The sequence below is a fragment of the Sesamum indicum genome, linkage group LG2 (assembly GCF_026168435.1).
Source record: "Sesamum indicum cultivar Baizhima isolate 11 linkage group LG2, ASM2616843v1, whole genome shotgun sequence".
NCBI lineage: Eukaryota > Viridiplantae > Streptophyta > Magnoliopsida > Lamiales > Pedaliaceae > Sesamum > Sesamum indicum.
Genome location: NC_142658.1, coordinates 20,744,356 through 20,766,490, shown reverse-complemented (window position 1 = coordinate 20,766,490; position 22,135 = coordinate 20,744,356). Strand labels below are relative to the sequence as shown.

Here is a 22,135-nt window from a genome sequence, read left to right as displayed (position 1 = left end):
TATCAATTAACTCAACTATTTATACTTAAAATTAATTTTAAAAATATTATAATTGATAAATAATATATTATATGCCATTTATCATTATTTAATTGGATGCAAATTTTATTTCCCCATTACGTAGGGGTCATTGTGAAGCATTCCAGCTAAGCTGAGCAGATTGGGACAAGTCATTAGGCACTGATTTTTCAGGTTAGGAGCCACATCCTTATTTCAAGAAGATATCTTTGGTTGTTGAGACCATAATGTTGTAACAAACTTTTGTCTGCCAATGGACATGCTTACCTCAGTTAATCTCAATTCTTGAATCAATTAAACCACCAGTAGCTCAGGTTGGCAGGATTGAGGTCTCGTAATCAGAAATGCTGTGAATTTTAAGTTCTAAATGTGTATTTATTTATTTTTATTATAATTTATTAATTTTTTACTACCATTGAATCATTTGAAAAAAAAAACGAAATTACAAAAAGAGCTCAGGTTCATTGGGGTCTTTCTAAAACGGGAATACAATCTGACAACATCAACAGAGAGTAGGAAAATTTCATGTCCATTTCCCATTCTCATCAGAAAAGCTAGTAAAATTGCATGTGCAGCAACCTAAAATGGTGGAGCAACAGCTGGTTTAGAATTATGAAGAGGAGGGCAGCAAACACCTACCATTTGGACCACCAATCCAATTTGCAGGACTCAACAAGAATACTTAATTGGATTTAAAGCAAAGAACCTACCACAGAATAATATTTTGGTGAAACAAGGAAACAGTTGCCCGAATCGTTTTAATAGCTTTACATGTCTGTAATAGTGTGAAGAGATCTGCTCGTGTGGAGGCTCAGGCAGAAGGCGAGTCAGCTGAGTCAGATGCAGCTCTTTTCTTTGCAAAATATTCTTCGGCACGGGCAAGGTTCTTGGCCACTGATGGCTTCACCCACTTCTTTCGCCCTGGAAGAACGGTTAACGAACAACCTGCTGCTTCAAGCTTCTCTTTGGCTGCTGCTGAAAAAGCCCGGGCCTTGAAGTTGAGTTTCACGTCCAATTCTCCGTCGCCTAAGATCTGTGACACGAGTTATGTGAGATGCTATGGCAGAAGTCAACAATTTTCAGCATTCATGTGAAATCACACCTGAAGTCCACGGGAGGGGTTGAGTAGGTTTTGGCTTTTGTGACGAGGAGACTAACTAAAAAGATGTAGCTTTTATGGCTTATCACGTCAAATAGCTTAGTAGTGGCTCGAAGTAATACCTTTTGCTCAACTAAACTTACAAAGTTCTTTGAGGTAATCTGATGTTTCCAAACTTTATTTTCTCACCATGAAGATAAAATGGAGAGTAAAATATTTGGAAATTTCAGTATGATATCATTTTTGGAATTTTGAAAGAGAGAAGAAACAATTAAACCCATGATGCTTAAAGCAGCCCATTCGTCTCATATAACTCCACTGTCCAAATTCATGCAGTTAAAAGTAAAAATCAGTACTCGAAAAATGCAAGGACAACTCAACAATGCCAAGGCGTCAAATTTCATGTCATTCTGAACCTATGAAGATAAACTCCACTAACTATGAAAGAATGTGAAGTTATTAATGGTCCATTCTACCAGATTACTAATTCTGCCCCCAACCTTTTTTTTCCATACATCCCCAGTCAAGTTCCTTCGTAAGGCAAACATTTTTTATCCTCCAGAGAAAACCCTTTTTATGACAGTAAACTGGTTCTCAAAATAGATGCAATGGTCACATACACTTTCAATACAGAAAGAGACAAAAGAAAAGAAGAATTTTGCTCAAGGAAGAACCCCATTATGACTGATTCTAAGATTTAGCAGCACAGGATTCTTGTCATGTGAGAGTAATGCTCGCCTCTATGATATAGATCATTTAGTTGATAGAATTGTATATTTTCAAAGACATCTGAAGGCTATATTTCTAATACATTTGATGTTTGCAAATACATACGTAGATTGGATTTTGCATTTGTTTGACTTGTTGAGTAAAATGGGCCAGTTCTACTTACTTCTTCCTGACAGTTTGGCCTCATTATCATTATGTATATGATCACACAGAGCATACCAGCAACATCGATCTCAAAGTAAATACGGTTGATTCCTGTCTCTGGCTTAAGGCTGCAAATCAATCTTTAAACTTTTCAAAAAGCTTCTAATAGAACATACTAACAACAAGACCTTACCAGGTGTTTCGAAAAGGATTAGTGGTTGTAACTTCAACATGGGGACTGCTACCAGTAATAATTTATTCAGTATTTTGGATCATATATGATACAATTACATGAATACTCGTATAGTGAATGTGAAGTAATTCAAATACTCATTTGAAGTGATAGATGCAGACAATAAGAAGCCTCAAATTTGAGATTTCTGATTGTAGCAATCATACTGATATACAAACACCACAATGATTGGGATAATCATATCAAACAAGAACTAATCTTTTCATCAGAGAAGATGTCACAAGGACTAGAAATCCTTACACACATTTATATTCTCTCTAGCACATCTTCATATGACTTCTCATGAAGATGCACAGGAGCCTAGGATGCCTAATAGTGGCAACTTGATGTGACAAAATCGATAATTAGATCATCAAGTCAGTTACAGTAATTTAATCCAAAATACCCAACATTTTAGAATCTAATTGTTACCTTTAGAGGAAGTCTCCTTTCCCTTCCTGATGGGTTGATAAGACCTTTCTTCTTCAAGGACTCCAGTGACACCTCTTCTCCTTCTTCGAACCCCGCATCTGCTATATCTTTCAAGTTGACAGGGACATACTTTGGTAATCCAGCGTGCATGCCTTGATAAGAAAAAGTATACGAGTCAGCAACAGGATAATCTGAACTTAACCTGAACTCAATGGAATTGTTTCGCTTTAAAAAAGTTGGGTACTTTCATATGTTCTGTACCTAGATTTATGAAAAAAGCTCGTTTGATATTTACAATTAATCTTCTTTTGCACCTAATCACTTGACATGTGAATTGTTTTGGAAACATACAGCAAAACCAATGGCTACATGGCAACTTAACGAAAATAAGAATCACTCTCATAAATTTCTTAATGATCACTAATGCTATTAGCCACACACATAATGAAAACATTCAGAAATTGTGCATCAAAGTTCTGCTAACAAGATAACTACTTCACCTAATTTATCTTTTACTAAGAGACTCAAGTACCCAAGTCAAAGCTTCCACCTTTTCCAATCCACCAAAGCAGCACAGAAGAAAATCACCGAACCATCCCAAAATCTCCATAGGCAAAATGGGTAAAAAAAACTAAGTAAATGGTATAAATACCATCCACAATCAACACCAAATATTTACGTAGAAGCTAAGCTAGAGAAGCATTCCCTAGTTGGATATGAACTAAATACACTGATCAGCATATCAAACATGAAACTTCTTTCAAACCATCCATGCCTGAAAATTCACAATCTTCATGAATAATTACTTTACCTCCTGCAATCCCTCTTAATTTGGGAATTCTTCGGTAGAGTGGCATCTGCCCGCCTTCAAATCCCTTCCGAACACCGGGCCCAGACCTGGATTTCTGACCCCTCATTCCAAACCCACAGCTGCCCCCTTGCCCAGCCGAATGGCCTCTCCCCTTCCTCTTCGCTTTCTTCCGGGACCCCGGCTGAGGTCCCAAGTTATCAAGCCTGAATCTTACATTCTGGTTGCTTGCAGCGGATTCTTGGACACCAGAAGCCGCTGAATTCACTACAAGTGGTTGTCTTTGCTTTGCTCTATGGTGGCTGAGTTTTACGGACGGAAATGGACATGGGTTTGCCCTTAGATTTCTTGCATTGCCCTGTTTTATTGCATAAACAATGAAAATTGAGATTGAGAAAACAAAGATATTGGAAATTCTTGGTTTTATTTGTGAATTCACACAGGAACTAGGTATACATAGCATACAGTACCTTGAAATGAGAAGATAGTGGGTGAAGATGAGGTGTAGTCGTAGAAGAAGCGGGAGAAGAGAGGGAGAGTAGAGAAGCAGCCATGGCAAAGAATCAGAAGATAATGATAGAGTACGAGCCTTATTTGCTCGCTGTAAACTGTTCGTCAAATAACGGATAGGGGTGTGTTTCTTTTTCGTTTTCCTTTTCTTTTTAGGCGGTTCTCAGAGTTGGGATTGTTGGGAATTTGGGGCTTTTTTGACAATAATGTTTTTGTAGGGGTAGCGCTGCAATTTATCTAGCATTGTCAAGCGGGTTTTAATCACTAGTTGAATTCAAGCCCAATTCACAATCACAAATGTATTTGTAAGTCGGCAAATGGGTGGGCCTGGATGGATGGTTCAAAGTTTCTTTCCCTTTGAGCCCTCTCTCTGTTAAGCTGGAGGTGCGTATTCTTGAAAAATTTTTTTATTCAAATTAAATTTAATTGAATTAAATTAATTATAAAATAAATATGATATACTTGTGATGTGATTGATCATTTTTTTAAACTATACACCATTTACGACAAGTATATTACAAGTGCTATATAACTAGTTCAGGTCCGACCAACTTGATTTGAGTTAGAATTTCCACTCTTCACTCTATTATATACTTCTATTTTTTGTCAAGTGTTTCGTAATATTACCGTGTAATATGGCTGAGTACTCTAGTAATTGTCAATTAACTTACATTTAGAACCTTCACCAAAAATTCACCAAGAAGAAAATTGGTCGCAATTTGTGACCAGCAGTCTCGTTAAGCAAACATCATCGCTACACGTATCACTTGTACGAAAGTTTGCAGCCCGCTTGTGCCAAGATTCGTCAGCAATTTGTCAAAGAAAGATGATGTAAAATCGTTGCAGTGTATCGTTTGTGACAATAATATTTTGTTGAGCTTGCGACGAAAATTGCAACCTCAGTGGCTTGTCACAAATTTGCAACAGAATATATACAAATATATATATATATATATTTATATATGTGTGTATATTTTAAGGCATAGTTCACATAGTTACCCGCAAACGTCTAGATTGAACATAATAATCTCATAAAAAATTTTAATCTCAAACCGTTAGGCTGTTCCAGATTACAAATTTGCAATAGAACTGCGATGAATACTTGACGATATAAACAAACTAACAACGTTGTTGCAAAATGGGACAGACTAAATTTCCTTGGCAAATGCGTAGGTATATATAGATCACTAATTCAACATATAGTATTAATCTCTTCAAATTTATTATATGGGGTATATATGTTCAATGTTTTGGTGTAAATGGAAACAAAGTAATTAATTATAAATCATAGCTCTGTAAATAATAATAATAATAATAATTTCATGGACTTCCATAAACAATAATCGAAACTTTTAAATGGTTATTTGCTGAATTATATCTCCTATCTGTGCTGTTCTCTCTCTATACATAAATGGATGAAAGACTTCGTGTTAAGAAATACTGATTTAGCAAATGAAGCAAAGCAGTACAATTGATTTCTTATTTCAAGTACTAGATTGATAGAAACAGTTCAATGGCACAAGGTACGTAATACATATATATATATAACCCCACGAGGGCTTAGCTAGGGTGGTCTTGATGAATTATAATGTAGGTAGCTCCACCATGCTCTTCTTTGCACCAAAGGGAGCATGCCTGCACTCTCATGTGTACATGGAATGCCTTTGTCTTCACTGCCCCCTTAAGCTATCATTTTCAAATTTCAGACACAACTCTTAATTTGATGTTCCTATATATACACCAATTGCAAGAACATGCGCACTTCATATTAGTGTTTCATCTAATTAATATGATTAATGTGTGTATAATATTTCATTTTGTTCAATGTAAATCAGTGATTGTAGAGGACTACAAACTGTCAATGAGGGGGTGTTTGCAAACCTTAATGTAAGCCTAGTTTATTAATTTTGAGTGTCTGCAAGATGAACTTTAATTTGTTTTTGAGTTTTTGAGAAAGAAAATACGTGGGCTTTATTTGTTTGTTTTTATCTTTTGGCCGTCCAGAAAACAATATTTTGAATATTTACCTATATACATATATTTATAGAACACACAATTCAATAGTTTTTAACTTATATTATTTAATTTACACCAATAAAATATTAATTAAAATACGAAAAAAATGCACACATCTCTATCTACCAAAACTAAATAAAAACATAAAATCTTGATCGTCTGATTTTTTTGAGAAGCTTCCTAAAATGAAGACATATAATTTCATGAGCACCCCAGATAAAGAAAGCTTCATGTATAAATACATAGGTTCTATTAATATAAATATATATATATATATATGAATTAATAATAAATGGTTATGTTGTTGAATTGGGAGTTGTATGTGTAGTGTGTGGGTTAAAATGTATTTGGCATTGTGCATGCAGATTCAGATGCAGATGCAGATGCAGATGCAGGCTGAGGAAAGCAAAGTCTAGGGCAATATACCACCCCTAGCCACCTTTAGCTGAGCCAACAAGATAATGCTACGTCCCTCTCATTCTCTCTCACAAAAACACTATCAACCACCTCCACCTGCTGCATGCCTCTCCACATCACTCCCCTCCTTTTTAAAGTCACGAGACCCGTCTGTCTCTTTGATCATGTTCTTTCAATTCTAGAGAGAGAAAGAGAGAGAGAGAGAGAGGGGATATATGTCTCCAGTGGTGCTGGCAGAAAGAAAACTGATAGAAAAAAAAGCCCCCACTTTCTTCACCATCACTCCACATTTCATCAGTTCCCAAACTCAAGTTTGATAATTTTCCAAGCTTCACTTCCTCTCTTCCATCTGAGAGATTAATCACCTCAAACTAAATAGTCTTTTCTTCATCTGTCTGCTTTCTCATCTGTCGCTTCTCATGTATGTATTGTATGTAGAATTCTCAACCCCACAAACTCCCTTCAAATCTATCCATCTCCTTCTTTTTCATCTTCATCTTTTCAAACTCTTCGATCACTTTCCTTAACTTTCTCTCTCTTTGTTCTTGTTTTTCCAGGAGACCAGAGGGAAATCCATTAGACCTCAATAACTTACCCGAAGATTACACTAAAGATGGTATACAGGGCTCAGAGGACAGCTCCTCGTCTGCTGGTACATTACTTTGTCTTTAGTACTATTGCCTGTGGTTTTTTTTTTATTACCTCTTCTTGAAGTTAAGCAAAAAGAAAAAGAAAAAGATGAAACCCTGCTGTCCAAGATTACAACCGATCAGTCAATGGAATTTTCTGAAATTCTCTAATAATATCATCTTCTTACCCTTCCCTTATGCCCTGGATTACGAAAAGGGAACAGTTTTCAGAATTTGATCCTTGTGTTTTTGTGCTTCTCAGAAACTTTTGATATCAATTTTTGTTTCTTCTGCGAAGATATTTTGCTTGTCCAATAAAACTGATAACTCTTTTGCTCAAATCTTCAATTAATCAACAAATTCCCCCCAAAATCTTAATTCAGATTTTCTCTACCTTTCTTGAAAAAAGTTTCGGGCTTTTCATGGGATTTTGTAGTATGAAAAGGAAACCCTAGTAGTAAGTATGATAAGACAGGAAGAAAAATCTTGAGTGGGGTGAATTAGGTTGGAATTTAGGTATAAGATTAGTCTCATCAAAGTTGCTTTAATTGGCATATTTGCAGGAGGCTACAGGAAAAAGAAAAGCGGCGCTAAGGAGGGAAAAGATGAGGCCGGGAAGGTCTACGAGTGCAGGTTTTGTTCCCTCAAGTTCTGCAAGTCTCAAGCCCTTGGGGGACACATGAACCGCCACCGTCAAGGCAACCTTTTTTCATTGTCCTAATTTCAATGTTCTACGTTTTTCTACACATTATAAAATCAAGACAATTTCCATCACTGCATCTTTCTTATTAACCCTCAAATAAATAAAAGTAGAGTTGTAAAAGTACATGAATTTTAGCAAAGTTCGTTATATCTGCTATAAAATACTCCCCTTCGGTTTTTCGCCAATGAGTTTTCCTTGTACAGTGGAGCACTATCTTGTCAATCCCTGTTCTCATTCATGTAAGGAAAATGTTTCTGGGCTACTGTATTTTCTTTTTTTTTCCTTTGGATTCTTGTTGAAATTTTATATTTCTTCATAATATTTTCTCAGAGAGGGAGACAGAAACCTTGAACAAGGCTCGTCAACTGGTCTTCACTAACGATTTGGCTCCTGCTCACCTAGGTTATGTTTCAAGGTATATGTATGAACTCTCCCCATCCCTTTTCTTCCTTTTCTTAATTCATTTTTAAATTTTAGATGTTCAAACTTTGAAATACTAAGAAAATAAAGAAAAGGGCTCAAGGTTCTATATATGTTCTATTACTGATCAATATTCCTTCTACAAATTTTCATGCGTCTTGAGTGCAATGTTATTCTTTGTCTTTTAATTTTTTTGTTGTTTCTCTTCCCCATTTAGCTGTAATGATTTGAAGTGTTGAGACTATTTTTCATGGGCTCTTGAAAGGATTTTGAGAAAATGATGATGTTTGTACAATATTCTAGCAGCGGCCAACCAATTCCACATGGAGGGTATCATCAAGTAAGCAGCAATATGTGCCCTACAAGGATGTTTTCCACTTCTCCACTCATTCCATCCCCGCCACCGCCGTCGGCAACGTACATGTACCCTTCTCCGCCTCATGTACTCTCATTTTCACAACACCCGGCAGCACCATCCGTTAACGAGTACTTTCTTGGCCATGTCCTGTCCAATTCTAGCTACGGAGCAGCCCCAAATGAAGGTAACTACACCTGCATTGGTGCACCGGTGAACTGTGGAAGCGGTAGGGTCTTCGGAGGTGGCGGAGATGGCGGTGGTGTTAGAGACGTGGCGCTGGAGAATCCTGTAGAGGGATTTAATTGGAGCCGAAGGTAAAAAGCGACAATATTGCAACATATAGATGGGATTCCGCGTGGGTTTCTTGATGGATTCTCCATATTTGTTTTGTTTTGGTTGTGTTTTTTCTTGGTGAGTGAGAGTGAAAGTGTTAAATGCTGGTATGACACGACACTCTCACTGAAAGAGAAACAAGAATCCGAACAAACTGACAAATGTAGATTGCAAGAAGAGAAGTTTTGGTTTTTCTACAGGTTTGTGAACAGACTTTTGAGCTCACACATTCACATCTGAGCAAGCAAGGACTGGAGGGCCGTGTGGTTAATTCCATTTTCATTATTATCATTATTATTATTACAAAGTAGCCAAACCCTCTCAACAGTTTTGTCCATATCTAGGGATTAGATGTTATAAGTTTTGTTTTCCAATATTGTTTTCTCTTTCGAACATGGTCATCTTGTAGTTGAAACATATATGTTTGTTTTCGGCTGTTCTGTTGGTGAAAGGAGTTTTCAAGATAAAAAAGAAAAAAGGTTAAGAGTTAATTATATATATTTGGATGATATCTATATATGATGAGTTCAATGAAAATATCTTCATCAGGTCTTCCTCAATTACTCGTCTGCATCTGTTACCTTTGTCTAATTAATTTAATATGTTGATATTAATTTCTCATGTTAATTAAAGTGGAACAATTAATATTAATGTTTTAATTATATATTTCGAAATGTATGATCTTGATGAGCTGCTTATCTTCCAAGACAATTGATGTGCAATATTAATTTATATTAATTATTTCAACCATACATGTTCATTGTTTATGATCCAGGAAAACTCGATCCGAACCGTGCATCTTGAAGCACCAAAATTTGAATTTACATCGATCTAATTTATCTTTTAGACTATATCCGCATCTTATCTAATTTATCTTTTAGATTATATCCGCCTCTTATTTTATGTCATAATCATATACTGGAATGGTTTCAGTTTTAGAGTATATTGAAGCTGAATTACTAACCTACGTTCAGCCTGAACCAGTACAACTGCTGGAAACAAATGCAAATTCCAAAATTTCAAGAACCAGTTAATTAGAATCATAAACAGCAAACTGATGAAGTAAAGCAGAATTCAGCATCCATCTCATATAATCTCCATCTCCGCACACGATCAATATCCATTTATTTGAGATTTTTCTTCCAACTGATGATCTCTAGGGTTGAATACATATTTTACATATCCAGCTTTACAATTGTTATGTATGCATTCATTAATTTCAGGTTTGGTCCTTTAACTTATATAGATTAAGTACTTGACGTTTTCATCATTTAACTTTATACGATAGTATTTTGATCTTATATTCTTTTTTTAATTTTTGTGATTTTAGTTATTTTTCACCATAGCTTATCCTTCTTGTTGTTAAAATACTTGTGCCTCTCAAGTCACTTTTTAAAATTGAGATTTTTGTTTCTATTGATCAATTTCTGCTAATATTTTTTATTCTTTAACTTTCTAAAATAGTATTTTGATTTTATATCTTTGTAATTTTTACAGTTTTAGTCCCTTTTTTTTTCCCTCGAAGTTCAACATTCTCTTCGGTAGAGGTAAACTCTAGAGAACAAAAGGAACGAAATTATAAAAGTTAAAAAGATTTAGGAGTAAAATGCTACTATAAAAAGTTAAAAAGACAAAAAACAACAAATGATCTAAGTTACGGGACAAAAAATGTATTTAATCTCTATAAATTACCTAAGTTAAAAAATAATGACAAATAAATACTATCAATCATCGTTAAATGTAAAAATTTAGATTTTGATCACGGTTAATCAATATTGATTCATCATAGTTAACCTATGACCAAGGTATTTATTATAATTTTTAATCGTGGCTAATATTTTGATATCGTTTACAAAAACAACAATTAAAATCATTTGTGCAGCCGCACTTAATTAGTATTTATTATTATTTTAAGTTTAATAATTAAGTATAATTAACCATAACAAAATTAATGTATTATTTTTTGGAGGAGGGAAAGGAAAAGAAAAAAGAGGGAGTGGGAATAGTTGCAGCGTAAAGAGTAAAGTAGTGGATATGGGGGCAGAAGCTGGAGATGATGTTTGAGCTGTAGCTACAAGTGCAAAATATAGGATGCGGAAATGAACAAATATATATGCACTCCAATTGGCAGGTCAACTCACTCTATGTGCAACATTCAGACACACAGGGACTAGTGATTAAAGCCTACTCACTCACCCTACACACCTCACATCCCATCTACATACATATATATATATATATATGTACGTATATAACTGATCATCAAATCAGGACAACCCTCCATTCACTTCACTCAGACATGTTGGATTGTGATTATCCAAGATTTGGATTTTTGTCCATATTTCAGTGCCCTAATCATAAAAATGTGGTCCCGCTTCAGCTGATCATAAAAACATAAAAATAACATGGTTGACTTACGTGTAACCAGCTGATCGATTCAATTAGCTAGTTCATCTATATATGTATTTACTATAATTACATTCATATTCCAAAACATATATATATATGTTCTTATAGTATATGTCTAAGATCAAATCACTTAAGTTGTAATAGTTACAAAGCAATTTCCATTAATTAATTTCCTCAAGAACCAGTCTACTGTTACACTCCAAGAGAATCACAGATCTCACTACATGTTAATCACTCTCTCTCTCTCTCTCTCTCTCTCATCACACACAAAAAACAGATGGGGTGGATTAATGATCCTGAGATGTATATATATGTTGAAGGTGAAAGGAACAAGACTTGGAGTGTAGTATATATATATATGGAAGAGAGAGAAGTTTATGTATATGAAGGTAGGGTAGAGAAACTACACTTAAGAAGCACCACCATCCATCTAACCCTCCAAAAACCACAGAAACTAAAGATGATATATATATATATATATATATATATATAGAGAGAGAGAGAGAGAGAGAGAGGGCGGTAGAGTTCGAATTATACAAGACAATGCAGCTGGGTGCAGCCAAAAGTCGACCTCCCTATATATTATTACTAGCTAGCTGCATCATTCAGCTCGATCATAACTAGCTCGTGCTCGTCCACAACCCCATCACTATTTTTATACCAACGTTTAAAGCTGCTACACTAATTAAATTAATAATCTTTTTCCCAATTTACAGTCTTAATAACTTCAACTATTTTATTTTCTCAAGTTGCTTTCGTTCGTATTTAGTTATAACTCTGATTTTTTATTTATTTTTTTGTTAAAGCCGCCTATGCCTTATAACTCTGATTATTGTACCCTCAAACCCCAAAAGAGAGAGTAAATACATTAGTATAGCTATAATAGATAATTTTGGCTGTCTGGACGCCATATTCTGCAATCAGGGTTATTAGCTTTAGAAATTACAATTTTATACTACTCTATTTTGATAATTTTATCTTATAAATTTTAAAAACATTCTCACGTTACGCACAAAAATTGTTGAAATTTACTAAAATGACAGAAAAAATGCACGTGACCAGCAACTTAATTGAGTGCACTTGTATGTTTTTGTGTTCAATATGTTTAAATTACAAAATGAAATTATCATTCGTACAAGAGTAAAATTATCACGTTTCATACTTACAGAAGTAAACTTATAGTTCTTTCATCACTAGCTAGTGTAAAAATCCAAAGAGAAATAAAATTTTAAAATGGAAAAAGAAAAGGCAGTGTGAATGAGCTAGCTCTCTTGGGCATGCTAGTTAATTGACTTGAGTGGATGTTTGTAGCTCAATTACATTTAAGGGGCGTACTATAATAAAGTAGGTAGTAGGTAGTGCGTCAGAATGTTTTCCAGCTGAGCAATCACTAAACTGAGAGAAAATTGTTGAATATTTTTGAATTATTGAGCAGCAGAAATTAAGACGTATTTTATTTTAATTTTAATTATTGCCACATTGCTATTAATTATCAGTTTTTCTTATCTGATAAAAGATATCTTGAATTTAATGGAGATGGGAATGCACAAAATTTGTATTTATCATGGCATATGTTAGAGATATTAAATATTTATGCTTCTATTAATTTTCTAAAAATAATTAAATTTTTTAATAAGATAATCCTTCAATATAATATTCGAGGAAAACTATTATACTTTTTAGAAAAATAAATTTGAGTTTGAGAACAATGTATAATTAATGATAATTCAATAACATAATATATATATATATATATATATATATAGTTGAGATCATCCAAATTGGGAGATCGGACCTTTTTGTTGAAGTCCGAGGAAAAAGTTCTTGAAAGAGAAAATTTAAGCTCCCTCCCTCATTTAGTTAATTATTCTATTCAAAATTATATTATTCAGTACATATAAATTAAATAATAATTTAATATATTAATATTTTTAAATTAACAAATATAATAATTTAATATATTAATATTTTTAAATTAATAAATATATTCAAATGAACTAAGAGACAAGATATTATTATTAAAAAATAAATTATATATTAATATACGTAAAATTCGAATCCAAAATCTGTTAGTTGTAAAAATTAAATACAAGTTTAAGTTGTAGTATATTTCTTAATTATTGATGAAGATGAGGACAAAACCAGGAGAGAACAACATTGACCAATGGAAAGTGAGAGCGATAAATCCAAATCCAAGACGAAAACGACTCTTCACCTCAACAAATTTAGTGAAATTGCACAAAAGATATATACCATATCAGGCATGTAATCCCTTGTACTCAATGAACATATTAAATAATAATAAATCAAAATCAATAATCTTAAATGAGAATATATATATATATATATATATATATATTAAATAACTCAAATTAACCCAAAACATCTCAACAAAATTTTCAAAAAACCAACCTCACCAATCCGACAATACCCTCCTCAGTGTTCCTTATTACCCCTCTTCATAATTCATGCTAGTGATTTTCCATGCGATATTTTAAATGTTAGTATAGATAGAATATTTAATGAACAATTAGTGATAAAATTTTCCAACTTCGTAGCATCTTAATTTCTTAGACCAGTGAGTTTTCCACGTTAATTAAGTTAAAAAACATCAAAGTCTTTTGAAATTAAGACATCATGAGAAACAAATTTTATCTAAACGAATACAAGACCGTGGAAGAATATTCTATTTGAGAGAGGTCCTAGAATCAAGCCATGAAATAATGTCACTAAGTACAGCCAAAATTCTGTCATCAGGTTCCCCTTCTAAAATACAGTGAAAGCCTCCTTCATAGAGCTTCAGAGTCTTGTCCTTGCTCGAAGCTTTGTCGTATAGAAATTGGCTCACACGGGGATCCGTCACTTTATCAGCAGCTCCATGAAGAATCAGCATCGCAGACCCAACCTGTGATACCCTGTCAACTGTTACTAATTCTTGAAATGGAATCATCCATCATAATTCGTATACAAAACCAATGAATAATTCTGATTGATGGAGGAATCACAACGTTCTCCACTCACCTTCTCCACCTGTGATTCGATATACTTTGTAGCATTCAAGAGTTCAACAGCAGTCCTCAGTCGTGTTTGGTCCGAGTAACTGATCACATTGTATGGAGCCTAGAAAAGGGAAGTCCATTAGTTTCAACGTGAACCAAAATTCACGAAAAAGGAAGCTATGAGTTTATCTTCACTTTGTTATGTGAGAATATTCGTTATCTTAAGGGATTTTTCATTGTTAAGCCATGTTCAAGCATTGCAGTCACTGTGATTGGTTAGAATGTGATACTCATAAGGAGAAATAGGAGAAAGGGCAAACCATTTGCTTTTTCTTCAACTCTCTGAAAGCCAAATCTGCTAAATCTTTCTGGGGGACGAGCTTCGCTTGTGGCATTAGCTTAGATAGAAAGATCAGTACCTTCTGGAGTGGAACAGGGGGGGTCATTTCCTCCGAGATCTGAGTAGCAAATATGAGTTGGTGATTCATATGGATGAAATGGCAAAAGAATAAAACCCTATATGCAAAACTGCCCAGGATCTGTATTAAAAGATTTGATGGAGTAATTTGATTAATTGTTGGAAACTAGGTGGTTTCCTTATAGTTTACTACAGAAAGATCGAACAGAGTTGAAACTTGGCTAGCAGCTTCGATGCCCAGGAGAGTTGATCCAGCTATCTATGGTGAATCCAATAAATCTTCTCGTACAATAGTTAGTCTCAATGGGAATTTCAAATTAATAATCACGACATATGGTTAGTTGATTCAGACATCTATGAAGCTAAGGTAGTATGAACGAAGACGGTAGTATTACCTTACACATTGGAGCAACCAGCACTATGCCGTCCCATTCATTTGGTGTCTTAAGAAGTGCTTTGAGAGCAATTGCTCCACCCATGGACTGACCAAATAAGAAACGGGGCAGTCCTCGTATCTCTGGCCGTCCTGTGCATCATAAGACAAAACTGGTTTTTAGCGGATACTGAGCTCCAGATTGCCCGGGAAATGAAACAATGACGTAACAATAACTACAAATGAATGAACAATTTTTGTAAGTTTCAAGATTTTGAGGCATTGAAGCAAAGTGCTCAACATCATGATTTTACCGAGTATCGTCCCATCGACAATGGAGAAAGCTAACCTTTCATTATCCTGTATTGTTCAATGACATTATCGACCACGGCATCAAAAGAGGGGACATATCCATGCAATCCTTCAGAAAGACCGAAACCTGGATGGTCAATGGCGTAAACGCCATAACCCGAAGCAGCAATGTGCTTGGCAATGCCTGAAACTCAGAATTTTCATGATATAAGTCGAACGACTCTTTACATAAGTACTAACATCAAGTGGATAACTTTTTCTATGAGAAAAAAGATCGGAACCAAAGGAAATGGCGAAAAAACAAACCTTCAAAGAAGAAGGTGCAGGTATCACCATATCCATGGCAAAAGCACAACGCCCCTTTGATTCGTACACCGGGCTTTGGCAACCAGCTTTTGCAGAAAATTTCTTGTCCATTTGAATTCATTTCATACCACTACCAAAAAAGATAAGGCATTGAATCATCAAACTTTGGATCTACAAATTTCCTATTTCCACTGATAGCCCATAATGTGACACTCAGTTCAGGGGAAGATGAAAGAAAGCCCCTTGAAATTCAACTATTGTCGTACTTACCAAGATATTATTACTATTAAATTTAAATTTACACTCACTGTCATTTTTGAGGAAACTTTGTCAAAATTCATTTATCAATCCCAGAATTAACCCAAGCTAAAAGCAAGAATCAAAAGCATATGACAGAAAAAAGAAAGGAAAAAAACTTGGTATTATCATTCTTTCACAAATGTAATTCAGGAAAGGTTCTTCAAAAGATGTAAAACAATGCTAAAACAGACTATTGCTATTCCAAGCTCAGCACAACTCACCTCCTCTGTCCTGATCCCAGCTGGAGCTATCTGCTCAGCACAAGAAAGACACGGGGAAGTATAAAATTCACTCAGTAAAACATAAACAAATGAAACAGCCAAGAATTATCAGCTAAAGATATATATTTTTTTTTAGAACAAAAGATTAATTCAGGATTAATACCTTAAACAATATATGATCAAGCTGCTGCTGGACATTAGCAAAAGCCGAGCGCACTCTTCTGCGAGCAGCAGCGTGGTCCAAGTTCTGCGATGCGATCGAGTTCAGCTCATCACTGACCCCTTCGATCTTCGGCTTCTTCTGTGCCGTGACGATCACTGTCGGTCTGAATGATGGTGGTTTGGAACTCAGCTGTCGCCGGAGGGAAATGGGTCTGTAAAGATCACGGCGAAACTGGGGATATTCCGGCCGCGAGAGGGGCCGGAAAGTGGCGGTTAGAGCAAGGTCCATGGGGAATCTTGGTTCGGAAGTGGGAAGACAAGTACTAGTAGTTTCCTTTCCCAATAAAAAAGAGCGAATTCATTTCTAAAACGTGGTGGTGCGTGGATCACTGTGCAGGAAAATAAAAAATCAACGTAGTGTGTTTTGAATGTTATTTTCAGATTTGCGCCGTCCAGACGGATTTCAGTGCGAGAAGGGTTTAGAGTCAACAGGTTGTATAAACTCTTACCAGCCTATCATGGGTACCTACTCAATACCTCTCTCTCTCTCTCTCTCTCTCGTTTTTCATTTTTGTTAAGGATTTATGATGATTTTTCTGCCTGGACCCGGGTACCATTTGAACTTTTAACAAAAGGTATCCATGGACAAGAGCAAAAGACTAATTAACCAAAGGTGTATCACGCACATTATAGGCGTGGTCGTGAACGGACACAGACTTTTCCCCTCCTTCCTAGACTAATTACACCGTCCTCCTTAAAGTATTTTTTTTTTGTGTAATTATACGTTAATTATTTATAATTTAAAAATTTATATTTATTATTCCTAATATTTATTTTATTTAACAAATAGATTCATCCACTAATCAAAATTCACAAAAACTATTAATATTAAAGTTGAATAAAAATTCATATTTACTTCCTATTTATATATTATAGGTCAAACAAATCTTTTATAACCAAACTATTCTTGTAAGGTTGGAGATAATCCTCTTCACATGCATTAGTATGCGAAGATGCATAAGGATACTTTGATTATAAAATATATATTTGACCTATAAAAAAAAATCAATTGGAGATAAATATGAATTTTTGTTCTAACGTTTTTGCTAACATAAATTTATTTTTATGAATTTTGTCTAATGAAGGGATCTATTTGTTGGACGAAAATACACATCACAAGTACTAGAAGTAATTTCTCAAATCACAAAAAAAATTACGTGTAATTACCCTAAATTTCGAGTACAGTGTAAAATGATCTTTTTTATACGGTTTCCGCTAGTATAATAATCCAAAATAGGAGATGAAATTTAAGTTTATTTAAAATATGTCAATAAATGTGAAGACCATTGAGGACAGAAACGAAAGAGTTAAAACAGTTGGTCATAACAAAAGGTCGGCCTTTAAATTTAGCTTGCTTACTAATAGACCAACAAGTCGTCGGTGACAAAGACTGAGTTAATGTGCGTGATACACCTTTGGTTAAGTATTGTTAGAAACAGCTGCTTCATCGTTGAAAAACCTAAATCAAAACAATTATTCGGTTGACATTAATGAGCAATGTCTTAAATCAAAATTCAAACTAATAAAAATTTAAAATTTAAGACTCCCAAACACTTGAAGCGTAAATTCTTTGTTACTTTTCGTTGTGAATCAAATAGAGGTAGCAACCGCTGCCTGCATATATTTTCTTTTAGATTAAAAAAGAATTGAAGAAACTTGGATAAAAGAATAAACTAGAAAGAAGGAAAGAAAAATCAAATTCACGGTTAGGAGTGGCTCATTATCTTATATTGAAAAAATTTAAATTTAAATTTGCCTACATAAACGTCTATGAAGATTTATGGGCTATTCTGAAATCTATAAAACAGGCCAATCCGAGGATGTCGGCCCAATTTAATGATTGAGGCCCATTAAGTTTAGACTTTGAGAGAAAAGTAAACCATTCAACCCTCACTTGGGCGTTTTAAATTGTGATTGAGTTTCAGAGGACCATTTTTGAAAGTATTTAAAAATAAAAATAAAATTTAAGTGTTTGTAAAAACAGTTTAATACTTATAATTTTATTAATAAATTATAAAAGTAGATAGTGAGTTGATTATAACTTTTGATTTAAAAGAAGTTAATTTAAGCAATGAAAAGACAAAATTTATAAACAACAAATATTTTTAACGCAGAATTGATAAGTACTTATTTTTAACTATTGTAACAACTGCTAATTTCATAATCTTCTAAAGCATTTATCGGCGAGTTAGGATGCTAACGCAATGAGTAAGTTCTCAAAATTAAAACTAATTTTATATCACATAGCAGAATTAAAAATATAAATATTGGTAAATAAGCAAGAAATCTTATGTTCTTCACATAGATCATATTTGTATAACAATAAAAAATATTTCGTCTATAAGGCGGCTTTTCTTGTTAGTTTTCCCTAAAGAAATTAATGTTTTTTTTTTAAATAGAATTAGATTTAAGCCTTAAATTTTAATTTAATTGAGAATATAATTTCACCTCGTTGATAAACTTTTAATTCATTTATTACGTAATCATATTTGATATACTTTTAATATAGAGGTGGGAATTTTTAATTATTTTAATTTGGTAAAAGGGATGAGAACTTGTAAAATATTGTGTTACTTTTCATACAAGAATCTCGGATTTTCAGTAAATATAAGATTTCTTGTTTTCTTTTTTTGAAGTAGTAATTACACATGTGATTATCAACATCTCATAAACTGAGCAATATATTAATATGACTAAAAATAATAAAAAATTATAGTAATCCAGATAAACTGAGACAAACATTATGTCCCACAACTAAAATGATGTTCGCTCAAACTCCATGAATGTCACTGTAACTCTACTTTTATAACTAGTTTGTTTTTACGTAATTCTTTTGAATGTACACTCTATTTCAGAATTATCGACGTAGTTAATTAGATTTTAATATATGATGTAATAAAAATTGTGTCCCAAAAACAACTGCTGCACTAATTATAACAAGTTAACATATGAGTGGAGCAATAATATTTTAACATAGTTTTTCACAAAGTAGGCAAGAACATCGATATAAAAATTATCGTTAAGTAATTAATTAATTAACTACCTAAACTGAAAATCCACATCAACTAATAGGACATTAGAACATGAACTCAGCTGAAAAAACATCTGCTTGACAATGTATGCTACTTAAGTTTTATGACTTTGGTTCCATTAATATAACAACTCTACATGGTTTGTATGTACTATGTTCCGTCATTTCAATCTAATATTATACAGCTCTATGATTTGATGTTTACTTACTATAATGTAATATTTAATTAAAATTACATCTTGGCGAATAATTAATTGAGGTTGTTGTTTAATTAAGATAATTAATAATGTCATTGCCATGCATAATCAGACGGATTACATAATAATTTTTTTTTCGTTTTGGCTCTTTCATGTGGTTCTGATGAAATTTAATCTTGTCTGCATGTCTCTTTGGAACTTGAAAGAGACAGAAGAGAAGCTTATTACCAACTGTATATAATAAGAAATTAAGTCAACTGGTTTTTTAAGAAAACATTCTGGTAATGACAATTGTAGAACTATGCATCTCTTCCAAGTATGGGGTTGTTTTGCTAATAAAATATGGTACGATGTGATGGTTTTTTGGATTAACTTAGTGCAACTAAGCCTTGTGCTACATTATATATAATATCATCATCTTTAAGTCAACTATGTATATATATATGAAAATAATTTATTACATATTCAATATATTAACATATTTAAACTGGATTAGAAACATCAATAATGTACTAATGGTGTCTTAGCCTAGTCGTTAAGGTTAAGGTTGAGGTCCACGAATAAATTCGAGGTCATTATTTTGAGTTTCATTAAACGTGTGAGTGTTTATTTCACTTTATGTGAGTTATTATAATTTATTTATGATAGTTATATTGATGCATTTGTTGAATGGATGAATTGCTCAATGTATCAAAATGAGTTATTATAATTTGTTTACCGTTATTAGTAAATAAAACATCAACAATGCAAAAAATTAAAGTGTAAAATATATACAAAAAAAATCAACAAATAAGAAACTATTGTAAAAAATAGATCAAATATGCATCCTATTAGGACTCGAACGTGCAACTTTTTAACTTTAAGGCTTCATGCAACATTATCAAGACATTCTTAACTAAGTCAACTACTTAGAGTTTCAGATATATACTCGCGCAAACAAACGTTTATTGATGATGTCTTAATAAATAATTCTTTGTGTTTTTTCTATGTGTCGGGGTTTATATGGATTGAAATATTGTGGACTTTCTTCTCTAAAACGCCAAAGGGATATATCAACAAGGCATGACAAGCAATAAATAATTTGTTTAAGAATGGTCTAAACCCATTGTACCAAAATTATTTATGAATGTGAGTTGGGGGATGGTGAAATGTTCCAAAAGAATGGCAAAATAATTATTGTCACGTGTCGCAGTTCTTACCTAATTATGATAATTAAGAAAAATAACTAATTTAAAAATAATTTTATCAGACATCCAGTTTCAGTTGAGCGACACTAGTGTATAATATAATACATTGGAAAGATGCCGAAAGAGTAGGTAAGAGAAGATGATTAAATCATGATATATAGCTTAATATGTTCATAGTTAATTAGTCATCAATGTAAATCATATACAAAGATAGGTTTTACTCCGATCGAATTTTTTATTGCAAAGTTTATTATATTTTCTACGCCGTTTAAAATACACACGCCACGTGTACAAAATCTTTTTTAAAATAAAATACATTATTTCATTCTTATATACATAACGTGCGTATGTTGAATGAAATAAACACACAATATAATTCAAAACAGAAAAGCCAATCTTTTCTAGCAAAGACATTAGATGTAATTTTATTTAATTTTTATATATTGGACAACACAAAAAAAATAGTAAGGCAATGATCGGTTTGGGGTGCATTGTTAGACCAAAAGAGTTAATTTTTATGCAACTTTTTTTATTTATTTTATTTTATACATTTGACAGCACAAATTCTACTGTACTAAAATGATGATCGATGTGAGGTGGTTCACAGGTCTCTCTTATGTTGGTTACCTATAAATCCACAAGTTGACTAATAAGATGACAATTAAATATTTGGCTAGTTTAAGAATTTAAGTACGAATTACACGCATGCACGCTCAGAACAAAATTTGAGGAAACTAATTAATAATTTATACCTTATAGTTGTTTAGCTGTTAAAACTTAAGTGTAGACAATGCACACATATTTTAGCATACTGATATCTTATGAAAATCATGTTACGATCTTTTCACAGGATAGTTACAATATTTTTCAGATAAGTTTTTGATTCTTTTTTTTTTCATTCATGATTAGCCCGGTGCACTCTTTTACCCTGATATGCATGGACTCACTGTGATTATTAAATTATTTTGGTATTTGTAATTCACGCGCAATCGTAAAATTGGGAGAAACCTATAAATAGTTGTCTTCCATGCAACATGTCAACTTTTGCTATCATAATATTTTTATAATTTTCGTTATCGTTTCTTTTACAATCTACTAACTTAAAACATCGAACAACTATTACCCAGGCCTCTTCTTGGAGTTCGGACGGTGGTGTGTTTTGTAGCCTCATAACTTGGATAACCGAGGCGTATTTCACCCATTTTGAGTAGCAATTACTCAACTAATTCACTTTAAAAGATATTGTTTCAAGTTTTTGGATCGACAAAGTTGAAATTGAAAAGTTTTAATCTCTCATTTATGATCTATCAAA

At 33.4% G+C, this 22,135-nt stretch overlaps 3 protein-coding genes across 7 annotated transcripts; 1 reads left to right on the top strand and 2 right to left on the bottom strand.

Moving 5' to 3' along the window:
• Positions 1-460: 460 nt before the first annotated feature.
• On the bottom strand, positions 461-4,101 carry RPL15 (ribosomal protein L15). Its single transcript, XM_011072494.3, has 4 exons — positions 3,933-4,101; positions 3,466-3,820; positions 2,655-2,806; positions 461-1,051 (listed from the first exon to the last, which is right to left on the bottom strand). The coding sequence occupies exons 1-4, from the start codon at positions 4,014-4,016 to the stop codon at positions 830-832; spliced, it is 813 nt and encodes a 270-aa protein (XP_011070796.1). The 5' UTR covers positions 4,017-4,101; the 3' UTR covers positions 461-829.
• A 2,409-nt stretch (positions 4,102-6,510) lies between these two features.
• LOC105156378 (zinc finger protein JAGGED) lies at positions 6,511-9,173 on the top strand. 5 transcript variants are annotated; one of them, XM_088876858.1, is made up of 6 exons: positions 6,511-6,835; positions 6,963-7,057; positions 7,598-7,732; positions 8,068-8,152; positions 8,461-8,580; positions 8,677-9,173. In XM_088876858.1, the coding sequence occupies exons 1-6, from the start codon at positions 6,825-6,827 to the stop codon at positions 8,831-8,833; spliced, it is 603 nt and encodes a 200-aa protein (XP_088732984.1). In that variant the 5' UTR covers positions 6,511-6,824; the 3' UTR covers positions 8,834-9,173. The 5 variants fall into 5 exon arrangements, with proteins under 5 accessions (XP_088732984.1, XP_088732987.1, XP_011070794.1 ...); XM_088876861.1 differs by having other exon boundaries at positions 6,521-6,835; positions 8,464-8,580; XM_011072492.3 differs by having other exon boundaries at positions 6,524-6,835; positions 8,461-9,173.
• A 4,680-nt stretch (positions 9,174-13,853) lies between these two features.
• LOC105156377 (alpha/beta-Hydrolases superfamily protein) lies at positions 13,854-16,941 on the bottom strand. Its single transcript, XM_011072491.3, has 8 exons — positions 16,350-16,941; positions 16,187-16,216; positions 15,666-15,795; positions 15,397-15,543; positions 15,070-15,200; positions 14,577-14,714; positions 14,279-14,377; positions 13,854-14,162 (listed from the first exon to the last, which is right to left on the bottom strand). The coding sequence occupies exons 1-8, from the start codon at positions 16,635-16,637 to the stop codon at positions 13,944-13,946; spliced, it is 1,182 nt and encodes a 393-aa protein (XP_011070793.1). The 5' UTR covers positions 16,638-16,941; the 3' UTR covers positions 13,854-13,943.
• Positions 16,942-22,135: the final 5,194 nt, after the last annotated feature.

Coding starts and splice junctions, on each gene's coding strand:
- RPL15 (XM_011072494.3), bottom strand. CDS start 4,016: ATGGCTGCTTCTCTACTCTCCCTCTCTTCTCCCGCTTCTTCTACGACT. Junction 2,807..3,465: donor ATTAAGAGGGATTGCAGGAG/GTAAAGTAATTA, acceptor TTTCTTATCAAG/GCATGCACGCTGGATTACCA. Junction 1,052..2,654: donor AAAGGAGACTTCCTCTAAAG/GTAACAATTAGA, acceptor CTCGTGTCACAG/ATCTTAGGCGACGGAGAATT.
- LOC105156378 (XM_011072492.3), top strand. Junction 7,058..7,597: donor GGACAGCTCCTCGTCTGCTG/GTACATTACTTT, acceptor GCATATTTGCAG/GAGGCTACAGGAAAAAGAAA. Junction 7,733..8,067: donor CATGAACCGCCACCGTCAAG/GCAACCTTTTTT, acceptor ATATTTTCTCAG/AGAGGGAGACAGAAACCTTG.
- LOC105156377 (XM_011072491.3), bottom strand. CDS start 16,637: ATGGACCTTGCTCTAACCGCCACTTTCCGGCCCCTCTCGCGGCCGGAA. Junction 16,217..16,349: donor TTGATCATATATTGTTTAAG/GTATTAATCCTG, acceptor TGTGCTGAGCAG/ATAGCTCCAGCTGGGATCAG. Junction 14,378..14,576: donor AGTTGAAGAAAAAGCAAATG/GTTTGCCCTTTC, acceptor TCCCTTTTCTAG/GCTCCATACAATGTGATCAG.